Source organism: Hyposmocoma kahamanoa, unplaced genomic scaffold, assembly GCF_003589595.1.
Source record: "Hyposmocoma kahamanoa isolate Upper Pololo Valley unplaced genomic scaffold, ASM358959v1 92, whole genome shotgun sequence".
Classification (NCBI taxonomy): Eukaryota; Metazoa; Arthropoda; class Insecta; order Lepidoptera; family Cosmopterigidae; genus Hyposmocoma; species Hyposmocoma kahamanoa.
In genome coordinates this window covers 24,067,839-24,084,619 of record NW_020654748.1, presented here as the reverse complement: position 1 = coordinate 24,084,619, position 16,781 = coordinate 24,067,839, and the positions used below count along the sequence as shown (strand labels likewise).

At 35.5% G+C, this 16,781-nt stretch overlaps 3 protein-coding genes across 3 annotated transcripts; all 3 read right to left on the bottom strand.

The window, feature by feature from the left end:
- Positions 1-475: 475 nt before the first annotated feature.
- LOC113236963 (pseudouridylate synthase 7 homolog) lies at positions 476-3,806 on the bottom strand. The gene is made up of 7 exons (XM_026473192.1): positions 3,225-3,806; positions 2,684-2,897; positions 2,284-2,425; positions 1,265-1,385; positions 1,002-1,190; positions 720-912; positions 476-502 (listed from the first exon to the last, which is right to left on the bottom strand). Exons 1-7 carry the CDS (start codon positions 3,575-3,577, stop codon positions 476-478), a joined length of 1,239 nt encoding a protein of 412 aa, XP_026328977.1. The 5' UTR covers positions 3,578-3,806.
- A 2,894-nt stretch (positions 3,807-6,700) lies between these two features.
- LOC113236992 (histone H2A-like) lies at positions 6,701-7,721 on the bottom strand. Its single transcript, XM_026473231.1, has 3 exons — positions 7,566-7,721; positions 7,218-7,434; positions 6,701-7,015 (listed from the first exon to the last, which is right to left on the bottom strand). Exons 1-3 carry the CDS (start codon positions 7,585-7,587, stop codon positions 6,835-6,837), a joined length of 420 nt encoding a protein of 139 aa, XP_026329016.1. The 5' UTR covers positions 7,588-7,721; the 3' UTR covers positions 6,701-6,834.
- Positions 7,722-10,191: 2,470 nt separating this feature from the next.
- LOC113236989 lies at positions 10,192-16,366 on the bottom strand. The gene is made up of 4 exons (XM_026473227.1): positions 15,899-16,366; positions 14,183-14,293; positions 12,799-12,984; positions 10,192-12,584 (listed from the first exon to the last, which is right to left on the bottom strand). Exons 1-4 carry the CDS (start codon positions 16,115-16,117, stop codon positions 11,886-11,888), a joined length of 1,215 nt encoding a protein of 404 aa, XP_026329012.1. The 5' UTR covers positions 16,118-16,366; the 3' UTR covers positions 10,192-11,885.
- Between the last annotated feature and the right edge of the window lie 415 nt (positions 16,367-16,781).

The following is a 16,781-nucleotide window of genomic DNA, read 5'->3' as shown; positions in this document are numbered from 1 at the left end:
TGAAAAAATAAAAATTTATTAAGGTTTATATAAGGTTTATATAAGGTTCTGCCCCGGAGTATGACGCGATAAAAAGGTGGGTCGTCATACACGGCGATTTGTAGCAACGATGCAAACGCACGACTACATCGATACAAACGCACAATTGCACCAGGTGTTACTTTTTAGATTTTTTTTAAATTGACACAATATTACAGTAGCCAAATACAAAAACTTTCAATTTTCCTTTAGCCCATTTTACAGTTCAATATTAAAAATCAAATTTACGACAATAAACAAACACAAATTTTTTCACTTCACCAACCAACTAAACCCTTTCATTGAAAGTAATGACAATATTTGAAAAAGATAATTTGATAAAAAAATATAGATATACAAAACCATGTTTTTAAAACCACACTAACGACAAGATATTCTAGATAAAACATACTTCTCCGCAGCTTCTAAAGTCTTAAATATTCGACATTATCCAGTATTATGTTAAAGTCTCAACTCTGTTCCTCTATAAAGCAACAAAGACGTGGTTTAAAAACCCTAGAAAATTTGTAAGGTCGTATTGTAGACCATACAAACATATGTGAAGCATCAAAAGTCGCTGCCCTGTGCTACTATTCCAGTAAGACAAGCGGTAGTGCTAATATTTGTAAAATTTCAAAAAATTGTGAAGTGTGTGAAGATTATTTTTTGTTACATATTAATATTGAGATAAATAATGTTACAAGCATCGACATGAGCACCTGCTTGAAATTCCCCTGCAGCAGCTTGAGACCGATGTCGTAGGTGGGCGTTTCCACCCTGGAGCCGAAGCGCTGCAGCCCGTAGTAGTTGTAGAAGCCCTGCCGCTGCAGCTGCGTGCACGCCGTCTCCACGACGCTGTCGGGCGCCGTCACGTTGCGCAGCGCGATGCGGAACCTCCAAGCAACATCAATCCACTAGTTTCGGCTCCAGAAAAGATTATAGTCCCGGGCACGAGCTACGCTTGGGGAGCGGCCGCCACTGACCTGTTGCCCCGGAGCATGCCCAGCCGCAGGTTGGTGTCGCGGAAGGTGAAGTTGCCGACGCGGATGTCGCGCAGGCCGCGGCAGGCGCCGGCCACGCGCCGCGGGTCGGCCTTGCGCAGGCTGAACCACTGCGACGTCTTGGCGCGCCGGTCCTTGGTGCCGGCGTAGCCCAGCAGCGACGGCTTGACGCTGGCGACGAACACCACTTACACCACCAGCCCTGGCCTCCTCGCGGAACGTTACCAGAACGCGAACGCGCATACTTCAGTCGGAGCCGCTCGGCTATCCGCACGGCGGCGTCCATGGTGTCGCAATTTTCTTTGTGCACTATGAAGTAGACGTACTCGCCGGGCCACACCCACTTCACTCTGGTGTCTATGCGCACTGGGAACAGTCACGAAAAGCCTTAAGTATGTGTAACAGTTAACAAATAATGGCTCTCTTTGAAAACGTATGAAAAGCTAGCTGACGAACCTATTTGAATAATTATTGATACAAAGATGGAACACTCAGAAATAATTCGTCGACGTCTTCTAGCATACCGAGCCAGATGCTTTACCAACTAAGCCACGGAACGAACCAGCGGATCTCACGAATTTTTCTATGTGCTTGCGTCGTATCTTTGTATTTGGTTTTTCAACGACTTTTTAGCCTTTTTCTATTTGAATACTTAAGTTTTCTTTTTCAGTAAAATTTATAATAAGAGTAAGGTTTAAAATTTGATGCGGTAGAAACAATCTCCTGTCATTTGTTATAGATCTAAATTACTTGTACATATCACCCTTCCCCTGGCTCACCGTCATAGGGTGCGTAAAAACCTGGCAAATGCACCTGTTTGCGAAAAGCTCGTGAGCTACATATATAATGTGCATTATGATCAGTTTGCGCCTCTCACATGCTATATTTGTTTGTTTGTCTACTGTGGCGCACTTAACTAGCGTGTATGTAGCGCGCACGCAGCGCTTTCGCCAAGTTTGAGCACACCTATGACCTGAATAAGGAAAAATTTTCAATTATCAAGTTTTCAATCTTGAGGTTAATTTAGTTTTGTCCATGAGTGATACTTAAAAAAGTAAACTTACAACAAGTAATAGTGAACATTGTCTTGAAAGCTTAATAAGATTGTACATATTGTTTAATTACTATAAAAGTATCAGATACAAATGTTAGTTGGAAGTTAGATGAAGCAAGAGGTACATAATATACAACTCTCATAATAAAATGTGCATAAACATGTTCACACATATAAGCAATTGAGATGCAAGTATGACCTTGAACCAACCTCCTTTCCGGTACTTCTCAAACCGCACAAACTTCTTATCGTCAACATTCACAGTGCTGCCCACAATGCTGTCACCAAATGCTTTCTTCACTGCATCATGGATTTTCGTCCGTTGCTCCTTACTCATGCCTGTCACGTCTATCTGTAAGTGGAGTGAACTGTATTTATTTGACAGTATCTAAGGTATGAACTGTAGGAAACAGAGAGTTGTGTACTAACTAGTTCTATAAGTACTTGAGAGCAAACATTTCCAGACACGGATATATATCAAGTAGTTCTATTCTGTAAATTTATTTAAGTACAATTTACTTACAGAGACGCATGCATATCACATTTTTTTGGGTTTATATAAATTAGGCAATTAAAGAAAGGTAAAAACTATTCAATAATAGATACATGCCTCAACTTTCTCTTCACTAGGTTCAGTACACACAGCAATCTTATTAATTTGGTCCCAAGTGTCCATAGGCAAGATCTCGACATTATACTTGCAGAGAAGCAAGTCCTCATCTTCATCAACAGCATCCTCACTGGGAGGGGCAGGTGGAGTCAGGTCTGTTAGCTTTGCAACCTCACCTTGTTCATTGATTTCTGATACTTGGAAGTCTGAATACCTGACAAATTGAATTAAAAATTTGAGTAACAACTTTTGCTTTGAGGTGTGAATGTAATAATAATAATAATATGTTTGTTTCTCCTCAAAATCATGTACAAAAGGTTCTCAGTAATTTAAGATACAGTTACAGTTTTTTTGAAGGAGTTGGTGCTTGAATGTATCAAAGATATATTAAGATCATTTAAACAACTAGTTATTAAGATGCTGCTTATTTAAAAACAACATTTTTATGCTTTTTGAGAATATTGTTTGTGTAGTATGTATTGATGCATACATACATAATGCAAAGACTACATAAATTTCACAAACAATTTGCTAAGCTTACCTGGACTTGATAATCCCAGAAAATCCTTCATGGTTGCTGATATACTCTGTGACTCCAATTTCCTCTTCAGTGAGCCTCTTTCCCGGCGTCTCCCGTCTAGGCCTGTTCTTCCACTGTTGATTGCCGCCACCACCTCCTCGGTAGGCAAAACCACCTCCTCCTCGGTTGGCAAAACCACCTCGATTTCCACCCCTAAAGTTATCACCGTAAAAACCCTGATTGTTGAAGTTCCTATACCCTCCCCGATTAAAACCTCTCGCCCCACGCCCTTGTCCACCTCTGTACGACCCAGAATTGTTACCAAAAGGTTTATTACCCCAATTCTTCCAATTTGTACCTCTCCCGTTACTCATTTTATTTCGATTTTTACGTGAACTTAACCAAATATAACCTAAAAATTAACTTAACGACATACTTAAAAACTATACAACACACAACTAGAATATTGTCTCCATTAAATTAATGATTGTTTATTCTTACGATAATAAACGATCACTTAATTTTGAGAGAATTTATGAATTAACAGACGTGCTGCCTCAAAAAGCGGTGATCTGTCAGTCAACTAGCGATGGGCGAGGACGAGTCGAATAAAATCGTATTATTTAACTCGATTAACTCTAAGTACTCCCACAGCGAGTCAACTCGAGCTAGGTACTTTTTGAAGAACTTGACTTAACTCGGTTCGGTACCCGCCCCGACGACGACGAGCCGAATACTTCATTCACTCGGTCCGTTCGACGACTGAGTGAATGAAGTATTCCGACCGCGATTCGAGCGTGCTCCGATAGTACGCTCGAATCGCGGTCGGCCATGCCGATCGTGCCCAACTCGCTGAATCGTCGTCGGTTCGATTTTTTTTATTTACTGGCGACTCGCCATTGAGTCGGGTCAGCTATCACGTCAACTCGAGTAACTCGAGTTGAAAAAATACAACTCGTCCCGTCATCGCTACAGTCAGTCAACGCACTATTTATTCCACAATCTCTCTGCGTGAACTTATTTTTTTCCATCCTTGTGAACATGTGTCCCGTTGCCGTTGAGGAAGCTTTATTTCCTCGAGTTTCTTCTTCCATCCTTTATGGTTTCTTCCATCTTCCATAGATCATACACTCTATATTTTCTTCCTTGGCAACTTTATTTTTTACCCCAGATTTTAATGGCTTGGTAGTGTTAAACAAGCTATTCACCTGCATGGCAATCCGAAAATTTCTATTTTGAAAAAAATTATATTTATCAGAAAAATAAATAATTTTTCTGAATTTCATAAAATGAATTTTCAAACATAGAAAATTAATAAAATTGACCAATTTTTTTTAATGTTGATAGATTCAGGGTCGTATTTTAGAACTCTACTCAATGCTCAAGTCAGGATTTGAGTATGATTCAAAGCACTAGAAATCATACTCAAGTCCTTGCCGTTATGGTCGTATTTCCAGTGCTTGAAATCATACTCAAGTCTGCTCAAATCCTGACTTGAGCATTGAGTAGAGTTCTGGATGACGACCCTATGTTTCTCATAAGAATGATGTTCACTACCTAATTTCCGTTGCAATTTTTATTATGTATTCAATTTTTTACCGTGCTATATTGTTTAATGTACGTGTATTGTATCGTGAAATATTATTTAATAATTACACGATAATATACTTGAATAGGTATATAAAAAATAAAAATTGTCACTGAAATTAGATAGTGAACAAGTCCTAAAATGACCGTTATCATTTTATTGTATTGGAACAAAATAATTGGGACTACAGAAGTTGGTCAAATTTAATAAAATGTTTATTCATTTTGTATGAATTTTTTTAAATTAAATTTGATCAACTTTTGCTATTTAATTTTTTTTTCCATTACAACCAAGTAATCCATAATTATATGGATAAGAAACTGGAAGCAGCTTTTTTAAAAATAGTCAATTTTATTAATTAAGTATGAAAAAATATTTTGTGAAATTTTACCAACTTCTGCTGTCCCGATTTTTTGAATGAAATTATCCCTCATGATCAGCACTAAAAAAGTTTTGATCAATTTTATTATTTTTTGTGGACAACTCACGCTTGACCAAAAAATTTACTAGGTAGGTATGCCAAAATAGTTTTTACAAAAAAAAGAATGAGGCTCAACTCACACTGGCGCAGAGTCGAAGCGTTGCGACAGGTCACGTTTTTCACCTATAGTATATTCATTTCTATTTTCCCATTATTAAGGTACAAATTTTTGTTATGCAAATATGAAATCGTACGTCGACGCTTGTTTGAAGTCGAGCGGTTTCGAGCGTCGCCGGCGCGTTACTAGGGCGCACGCAGTGAGGCATCAAGCCTCAGACGCCGACCACACTGTGATCCGGGCGCGCTAATGCGAGCGTCGTCGTCGTCGTCGCGAGACGATGTTGTAGTAGGTACAAAAACAGGTCGCGACGCGACGCTTCGACTCTGTGTCAGTGTGAGTTGAGCCTTAATAGTTCCTAAAACCGTTATTATTCTAAGCCTAAAACAGTTTCCTTGAATCTTCTACCAGGTTTCGGATTTCTCCTTAATGTGACATTTCAAAAAAATACTGTATATCCAGCAGTAATATAGATTGTAATTTGCGTATATCTAGGTACCTACCTTATTAAGCATTCCATCAACTCCTATGGATCCGCCCTGGACCTTTTGGAGGGAAAAGTTTCGTTTTTATTTTGATTTTCAATTATTTTGTGAAATCTAGTATAAAGTGGAATAGGATAGTGCTATTGTGCCTTAATTGAAGATTAAAACGCGAAATTATACGAATCTCGAACTAGAATACCCGTAACGGCCCGTTTTAAGGAATCCCGAGTCAATCCAAGCACGCCGCCTCAAATTGCCTATCCTCTTTGTGGCGGCCATATTTACAGAAACATAATTAAACTTCATGTTTAGGCTGATGGCTTTGCCAAAGCCTTAATAAATATTAATAACAATAATAATCAACTCCTATTAATATATTTACAAATACCTTCAGGTCTGCAACACCAAAATTCAAAATTCACTTTATTATGAGCTTGTTCTCTCTAACAAAGTATGTAGGTACCCCCACAAAACATGTTGAATAGCTGGTCCTATTGGAACCGATAAATAATATTGGTACACTTGATACTGGCGAAATCTTATAAGGGCACCGCCGATAAATAAAAAGAAAAAGTTAACGATGGAGCAATAGAAAGATTTTTTACTTGGATTCTTTTTTTCCGCTGTTTTTCAATCAAATTATTACAAATCTCGTTTTACATCCTTTTTGCTCTTAGCTATACAGTTTTATTTTATAACTCACGCTAAATAACTTTTCAAAAGATATACCTGTCCTATCTAATTTAAGGACCGCCTATCGATGCCGCCTCCAGTAGGTATTGTACGTCCGTACGCTATAGACTGCTATATATTATAAAAAAAACATACAAAAATCAGTTAGTAATAAGAATCGTAAAATAAAAAATCCCCAAAATAATAACAATTTAATTAAAAAATTCACTCTAGGTAGGATACTTTAATTTCATTCATCTTATCAAAAACCAAGATTATTTAAAATTAATATAAAACAGGTTAATCTTATATGCTCAAACAATAATTTAATAAATGCCCAAAACGATTCAATATTCTTGTGAAGAAGTGTTAGTATTGGTGGTATTTTTAGGCCTGCCTGTCTTCTTGGGCACGAGGATGGGATTGATATTGGGCAAGACTCCCCCTTGTTTTATAATGACACCCTGTAACATCCTGTCCAATTCATCGTCGTTGCGTATCGCCAGCATTAAGTGTCGGGGAGAAACTCTGTGAAGAGTAAGTACAAGGCATATAAAAATTAATTTAATTTACTATAATTATAAATAGCTACATGTTTGTAAACTCGGTAGGCATAGTTATTTAAAAGGTTTTTAGACAGACTATATACTTATCAACATTATCAATGGAATCATTTGATTAATTGGGATATGAAGTCTCATTTTTAAATTCTCGAAAATTATCCACTAACCGGCTCCGTTGATTATCGTTGGCTGCCTTCACCGCCAGTTCCAGTATCTCGACAGAAAGATACTCCAACACAGCAGCAAGGAAAACGGCAGCGCCTCCGCCGATTCTTACAGCAAAATTGCCGTCTTTCAAATATCTGTGTATCCTACCCACGGGGAATTTCAATCCCGCTCGTTCACTTCGTGATGTTGGTTTGGTCTTTAGCTTCCTTATTTTACCTAAATAAATATTATAAAATTACATTCAAGTAGCAAACAATAAATTAACAGTCCACACAGGTATGATGCCCCTACCTATTAAATTAAAAAATATACCGGTTAAAATGTTATGTAATACTTAGAATGCTTACTTGGGCCACTCCGATCGGACATTATTGCTAATCAATGCACAAAACAATTATTTAGTTTTCATCAAGGCGATACATTTATAAAAGAGAATTTAAATACACATTTTGTAACAGACCAATGACTACTACGAATTGACACAGATTTGGTCTAGTGTAAAAGATCAAAGAGAAAATGACACTACGTGTCGTTAGACCTTTGACACTAATTTTGAAGTGGCGTAAAAAGTTCAAATACCGTCAACTACTTTTTTAACATATTTTCCTCTCACTTGTAACGTCTTATTCTTAGAGCATATATGACGTCTTATTTATTGCATAATAGTGTTATATACTGATAAAGATTTCATTCGTATTTCAATAGATAGAATAACAATAAACCTACCATATATTTAGTAGGTATGTATGCAAGTAATTAATGAAAAAAGTCCAAATTAAACTAAATGCTTTTTTTAGATTTAAAGACAAAGCAGAAACGGCTGAGAATTATAATAATTTGATTAAAGCAAAGTTTAATAATGATAACTTTTTTTATTTAAAAAAATCGTCCTCAAAGTACGCTATAGTACAAGATATTGTTGACCTAAAGATGTTAGTTTTTGCGCTTTCGCTGTGGGCGTTGACGCTTCTATCTCAATGATATTTGAAACGCAGATGGAAGACCTCGTCAAATGAATAATTGATATCTCAAACACACATAGCTGCTGTCACTACGCTGCCGCTGTTGAAGAGTTCCTCCCATCTGTCTGCCATTTCCATCGTCAGATCAGCTCTAGGTCACTATAACATTTCGTTTTCATTTTAATTACATCTATATGCATCTAGGCAGGTGAAATTCAATAAATAGGATTCATACCTTAATTTATCCCAAATAAAACCCATTAAAAATTCGGTTTACAAAATTAAATATCGGAATATCTTGTAACATACACACAAAAAGTACAGTCGAATTGAGAACTTCCTCTTCTTTTTAAGTTGATTAAAAATAAAAAACTTTTTCAACTAAAGTATATAAATTTACAAGAACGCGAAATCAACCTCGAACCACCATTTGACAAGTATGTATTATTATTATTATATAGTACGAAATGAAAAAATTACAATGAACTTATTTTTTATTATCAAATTAGACCTAAAATAAAAAAGTCAAATAATCAACCACTTTTGAAAAAACATTGTTTTATTTTGGAGATTTTACTAGTGTTCCGCTAAATGAGCCGGTGAGAATATTATGTGTATCATTCACTTTCCATTGCCTTGACATAAATGTTATTACAAGAAACAGGAAAAGATGCACTGAAAATCAAATATCATACTACTTAATTTATACAGGAGGTCCCACGGTTCTTGGACACGGAGGAAAGTACTTAAAATATTGTAGATTGGATATTTTGCTTCATGGCGATATTATTTGATTTTTAAAAGTAAGTCATACTGCATTAAGACTTTTAAAAAGTTGCTTGCCTCATCTGGTTATTGAATCGACCAAATGTAAAAAAATAGCCTGTATTATGATAGGATTATATACTTTTAAGGACTATAAATATAGCATCTTAAATTAGTGTCCCACAAACACTCTGTTACTCCCTGGTATTTTCAATTTTCATGGTATTGTCTATTATTTTCAGAAATAAAACCCACAAAACCAGTCTTGTAAATGACATGTAATAATTTTAAATACTGTAAACAAGAGATCTGATATTTTAATTCCTTTACTTTAGGTACATTTAAAGTACAGTCAGCAAAACAGACATTCCAAATTTTCATGAAGTTTTGATAAAAGTACTGTCACTGAAATTAACTGTTGTTGCCCGGCCTCCATTTGCCAGTTGTAAAACCGTAATTTTAATTTCGTAATGCCGTCGACATTACAAAATTAAAATAATCTCATTTCCAATGAGTTGTGATTTCTTTTGTCTAGGAAAACTGACACCAACAAATTCAATGGGTTCTGTTAGCAAAAGTAGACCTTTTGTTGACTGCACGAAATCACAATAAAGTCATCCTAATTTTCTAAAATTAAAAAACCATATCCAGAGCTAACATATTCAATATCTGTAAGTGTTTCAACACTACAATAATTGTAACTGTTTTTAAAAATTAAATGCATAAAAGTATTACATAAATATAAAATGCAACCTACGAATGACTTTAATCATACGAAAAACTAATCTATTTCAAGTTACATTATAAAAATAACCTTTTACAATAAAATACAATAGCAAAGGAACATAATGGTTACAGTTAATGAAACATAATCAATATCACTGCCTAGGGCATGTTGAACTATACGTAGATACTAAAATTATCTAAAACTATACTTTAAAAATTAGAAATACTTTTCTATAAACAATAAATCGATTTAAAATTAGTAGCACATCAAAAATAGACTCCAAATTCGGAAGTTCGGAGAGAAATATTTTGTTAATGATGTGCGATAGAAAGATATTAGTTTCAAAGGTTTCCAGATTGTCAAATATTGATACTAAATTTATTAAAATATTTATTAGCATTAAGTTTTTTTAATTATGCCAAAAAATGTAATACAATTTTTGTTTGTCACAATCCTGTTTTCATGCAAAAGATATTACAGTTTTGCGTTTACGCTTTAGTGCTTTTTTTTTTAATTGTGATTAATTGAAGGTTTTGCTTGTTGAACAGTATTGTTGTTCCTGTTTTTCTTTTCAGTTAAAATACATTTCATGTTAATCTGAGATCTTCATAAGCCAAAAAAGTAAAACTACGTAATAATACGATTAAATTATTACGTAGTAGCTACTCGTAATAATCGAAATATATCTAACTAGTTAAAAATATTATAAGCGAATAAATAAGAACATATAGAACCAAAGACATTGCACATCAAGAGTTGTAAAAATAAAAAATATATATTTTTATACAACCGACATTGGTAAATTCTTAAATCTGTTACAGATCGATCAATTTATCCGTAATAAGGAAATAGGACTAACGTTACGATGTAGAAAAACGTCAAAAGAACTTTCAGCAGCGAGACACGCTAGCGACACAACTCATATTACAGAAACCGGCAAACATCTTGAGCAAAAAGTAGTGTAGTAAAGAGTCGGCTCACGTACACTTTCGTGCAATATAATTATCTTATTTTTTTATTTTTCTGTCTTTCTGGGAATCTGCAAAAAATACAGCTTAATGCGCGCGACTGTATCCGGGATTTCAGTGAGACGTAGACGCAGGAGGCAAGAGTCGACTGATGTAACAATCGCGCGGTCGATACAATACTCTCCGACTTCGCTAACCGCACTTCACTATCCAAGAGACCTAAAATGCATTTCTGTACATTCAAGGTCATTTACTAAGATGTTTGCCGGCTTCTGTACAGTAGCTGATCTATCTGTACAAAGTTAAAACAATCGAATTTTTTAAATTCGTCCGTGATGCTTACGGGAAATGTAGTCAATTGTAAAAAAACATATTTTATAAAAAATATTCGAGCGGGCTTACGAAAATGAGTATTTTTTTTATTTCTAAGAGTGCTTTTTGTATATCCAGCTGTAGTAGGTATACATTTGGCAGTGATGAACGTAGCACAGGCGTTAATACTTCAATAGATTATATTGTCAAATTTTTAGATACAGCATTGGTCATCGAAGAGTTAAAACGAAATATAAAGTTTAGAATAACCTATGAGCAATCGATTTCAAAAATTTCTTACTTCAATTAAAAAGAACTTCTAGGTATATTTTACAGTAAATTGGCAACAATTAAATATAATATTATAGCAAATTGCATAAATTTTTCTAGCATACACGCACGCACGTCATATAGTGGATATTCTGTCCCATTTGTACAATGAGATGAGGGAATATACACAACCATTAAACAGTAAGAGCTCTCAAACACCTGGCATGCAAGAATTTAACAACTTCAAATATATTCTGACGGTTCACCGTTCCAACCAAAATAATAATCTGAACACGTTGTGCACAGTAGTTGCTATAAATTAATCTTACAATCTATTTTGATCCCGCTGCCATTAAGCTGCATCTGTACATAAAATTTTGGGATACACTCTCTCGAATCTAAAATTTGCTTTAACATACCCAAAAAACTCGAAACAGGAGTTCATTTGTGCAATTAATCAATATAAAAAGATATAATTTTGCGAATAATCTGCAAGAGGTGAATCTTCAAAAACTTGTATCAATGCAAAGGGCTTGACTAGTAATACAATATTGCTCACACCAGACTGTGGTTACATTTCACATTAACATGTCTCATAAAACAGCATTTAAGCCTTTACATGTTTAAATAACTGCAATACAAAAGTTTGTAAAAGCTTTAAGATTAAGAACTCAACGAGCTGAGAGCACTTGGCTTATTATCACATATTTTATTATCAGTCGAATGCAGAACTAGTTTCTGCATTGGGTCTAGAATTATTTTAGAATTGTCAACATTAATTTGTTTATCGCAATCAACTTCTGTACTATCCGAACATTCCAATGTTTGGCCACACGTTAACGCGCCATCGTTGGCTTTATTGTCGAAAACTGGGAAGAAGTCAAAATGGGCTTTACCATTACTGACTTTTGATTTATCTTTAGAACACTTTTTCTTGTCAGTTTCTGATTTAATTGGTTTGTTGCGTTTAGGGAATTCGTCCCAGCCTTCTTTGGTTTGTGCTGGGTCAAAGTCTGTTCCTAATGAGCTTGACGGTTTGGTTGGTTCACTAGAGGCAAATTTTTGTTGTATTTCATTAATTTCATTATGATTTTCTCTAGTGGACACTATTTGTCCATAGACAGGTGTGCAGTATGTAGTATTGTCTGAATTACTGCACTTGCTTTCCCTTGAGCTATTGTTTAGTTGGCAGTTGTTCATTCCGGAGTCAAACTCTGACTTCTGTCCAGCATTCAGGAGTATTTGTTTGGAGGATTTCACTGGTTTCTTCTCGCCCCGAGTTGGCGAGTTTTTGTCTTGTTTTTCTCTCAATTTGTCATCTTCATTTGGATCTTCGACGCCAATTCCGTCGATGTCGTACACCTGGAAAAACCAAACAATGAAAATGTAGTTAACATTAACCATTTATACAACGATGATATCAAAGAAGCAGCACTAATGATGATAAAAATGTAAACAAAGATCTTTACGCGATAAATGAAAGACTTCAAAGATTTGAAAACATTTGTTACGTGTCAGTGTTTCCCACAAAGTTTAGCAAACTACTCCTTAATAATGGTTGCAAATACCAACAAACCTTATACATAACATCCTGATTCATTCCTTTCTCCCGTTCCCGCTTGTTTTGGACTGCGAGCCAGACGTCCTTTAGTTCTCCAGCTAAGTCCCGATCCTTAAGGATAACTGGTTCTCTGCCTAATACTAATCCAGGGTTCATAGCTTCTACAAAATCGCACAACAGACTGACTAGCGCATCTCGATCCTAAAATATATTAACACATTGCTGAATTAATTAAATAATGCTTAAACATATATGTATACTAGGTGCAGAGGAGAGTTACTCAAATATATCTTCTCTCATAAGTAAACAAATTACATTTGAAATAACATTGATTAACATCTACTCGTCATTTGTAAAACAGATTCCCCTGAAAAGAACGAGTATAAAACTTTAGGAGCTGTTCTTTGTAAAGAAACATTTGTATACATGTATCATTTACAATGAACAAAGATTCATAGGTTAAAATCATGTTATGTTAAAATTTTTCAAGCAAGTGCTATACAGCACTACACTATGCATGTTAATTGCGACACGAAACCACCACACGTACCACTAAATGTGCCATCACAGTGACATGATATTGTTGCTAAGTATTACTAAGGACTTTATTGTTCATAGTTACATATAATAATAATAATAATAACGTACCCACTCAACATAGCCCCGCACTAGGGAAACCCTATGTCGCGGGTGCTATGGACACACACATAACCAACCACAAATTACACCCAAACTCACGAGAGAAATAAATGTAGGCCATACAAATATTTCTCCTGGCTCGGGTATTGAACCTGAAACCTCTGCGTGGTAGTCCGGCATGGTAACCTTTTGGCCACAGAGGCAGTTAGTTATAATTAGTATAGAGAATATAAAGATACAATTAGAGTGTAATAAGGCTACATTGATAAGAACCACAACCAAAAAACAAACAAAATGGAACATTACACTACAATCCACACTCAGGATCAAGTATGTCAATAGTAAAATGGCATTTTTATCACAATTAATAATAATTAAGTGCTAGACAACCATACCAATTATCTGGTCTCAAGCAAATGATTCTCCTGTGAATACCAAAGTGACAAAATTCACTCCAGAACAGTATTCAGAGCAGCAAGGTCTAAACCAATTTAGAAACATGTGTTTTCTAAATAGAGCCTATTGGGAATCAAAATCCACATCTAATGACCACTAACAAAGCAATTTATTGTATGAATTTCAATAAACATTTTTTTAAATAGCAAATCTGCATGAGGTGACCTAGTTTAAAGTCAAGATGTTTTGCAATTGTGAGTAATGTTTATTGCACCTGTGTAATGAAAGTGCTTATGTTTTCACATATTAAGGAACTGTACAGTACATACTTAATGAAAGTAATAGAATATTAAAATATAATTACAGTAGGGTTGCTGGCATTCTTTCCATTGGCCTTAAGTATGTCCGGATTAACCATCACTGCAAAGACCAGTAGAGGAGGACGGCTGCTGTTGGGACCGCAGCCTTGTGGTACCTGGACAAAACAATTTTTAACTTAATTTGTATTAACATGTGAAATGAATAATACCATTATGTATATATCTAATATAATAATATTATAGTAATTGTTACTTTGGGGAGGAAAGTGTGTAAACACTGAAGTACAAATTAAACAAGACAAGTGAAAAACAAACTATCTTATAAACATTTTCGATCATGTCCTTTATATTTTTCTAAAATCTAAAATAACGTAAGTTAAAGAAGCCCTATTTGGCATGTAAATAAAGTATGAGTACAAAAGTGGAAGAAGCTAACAAGAAGCTAAAAACATAACTGAACTACATGAACAACAATATTGATTTCTTTTTTAAATCTATTTTCAAAACGCCTGAAATGTTCCGGTGTTTATATCGGACTCATAACATACTCGTATGTATATAAACAACCCATCCTTTCTTATCTGTGATTACTCCCATGAGGAGCAACTCCTTATCAGAAAGCAAGACCTCACATAGGAATATAGAGCTTCAGTACTCTGTGTCAACGGGTTGCTGAGTCTTAAATTTAGCTCTCCTACCTGACCAATGTCTTTTAATAATTGATATTGGGCTCGGCACCCTGCTTATATTCCATTAAATGAAGCATGTCTTCCAAATATTGATAAAATTGACTTTTACACCCTTTCTTCACCAATATATTGTCAGGGATAGTGCAAATCCACATATGTAATATTATCAACATATCTGCACTAAACTGGATGGATGGATGGACTGATAACAATAGATTCCCATAAATCATGCTAATTTCGTTGCCACAACTATTACGCCGATTTGATTAGACGACTAAATTACCGAAATTTACGTTACGTTGTTACGCGTAATTGCGCTATCCCTGACAATATGTAATTTTTTCAATAAAAGTAATACAGTTGTCCCATCCAAGGATGACCAGCGGGTTGACTGGGCGCAAAGCAATCCTGACTAAATTTCTGATGAGAACAGATGAGTCCTCTTGACTATAACTTGTACAGACAGGCCATACAAACCTAAAATATGATAAGGAATCTTTATGAATATAATAACAATATGTTGGTGTTCATTAAGGCTGCTACTATATGGGCTGCATGCGCGACGTCAATATATACAACTGCATGCAGTCAATACTGACTGCAAGCAGTGTGAATCTAGGTTGGGAACTTATAATTTGTTGATGTCGAAATGGAAGCACAATCATTACTAAAATATCAATTCCTGCTTTTGATTTTCATACTATCTGTGTTATATCTACTACAGCTGACTCTTGCAATTGAAGTCTTGACTATTTGCAGTTGATCACAACTGCATGCATTAATTACAGACATTCTACTATATTTCCTTAATGGCGGCCACAAGGCTAGGGCCAGTATCAGTTTCGAATTACAGACATGCATTCCATCCGTTAACAGTGTTAGAGTGAGATTATTTTGAGAGAGATATGTCAAATAACAACAAAGATAGTGTAGGTAGTCTAAAAAAAGATGACTATTAATACAACTACAAAACATATTTCTAGATTATCAATAGACAATGTCATTGGTTCGGCATGTTTTTTACTGATGTCCAATGACAAATTCGGTGTAGAAAGCAATTGGCCCACTTACCTGCATACCTCCATACAGAGGGATAGGGTCTGAATAATGTTTTGGATTCACGATTTTCTGCCATCCTAGCACGTTTATGAAGAGTTTCTCTGAAGTTTCTTTGATCGTATCTTGTATGCACATATGAGGCTGAGGAGGATTCTTGAACTGTCGGAACGCCCGCGATCCACGCATATATTGAATTGGAACAGTCCTCTCGGGCAGATTAGAGCTTTCCATATTAAACTACTAAAAATATCAACACTGCAAAGTCTTTTCACAGCAAAATCACTGATATTTCATAAAGTAGATTACCAATAATCATTGACATACTAAAGCACTCGGGTAACTTGGATGTTTTGCGTTTATTGAACTCTTCGAAGCCGCATCGATACCGTAAACACCATTATATCACTCAATACTCAACACACGACTTTGTTTATTTAAATTAGCTTCTATCTACAAAATTTCGTTTAACACAAAGCTCGAAAATTTTAGAAAGGTGTAAAAAGAAAGCTTCCACAAACGAAACAGAAAGATTCTGGCTTTTTTTTAGTCTCAAGTGACGTTTCTAGAGAACCGGGAAAACCGCGTTTACGAAACCGTGAATAATAAAAAACGGAAGCGTCAAAATTGAAACCCTAGAACTGAATCTATGGGTCGTATTCTAGAACTCTACTCAATTCTCAAGTCAGGACTTGAGTATGATTCAAAGCATTAGAAATCATACTCAAGTCCTTGCCATTAGGGTCGTATTTCCAGTGCTTGAAATCATACGCAAGTCTGCTCAAATCCTGACTTGAACATTGAGTACAGTTCTGGAATACGACCCCATGGTCGTATTCTAGTACACTATTCAATGCTCAAGTCAGGATTGCACTGGCAACACAAGCACTGGAAATAC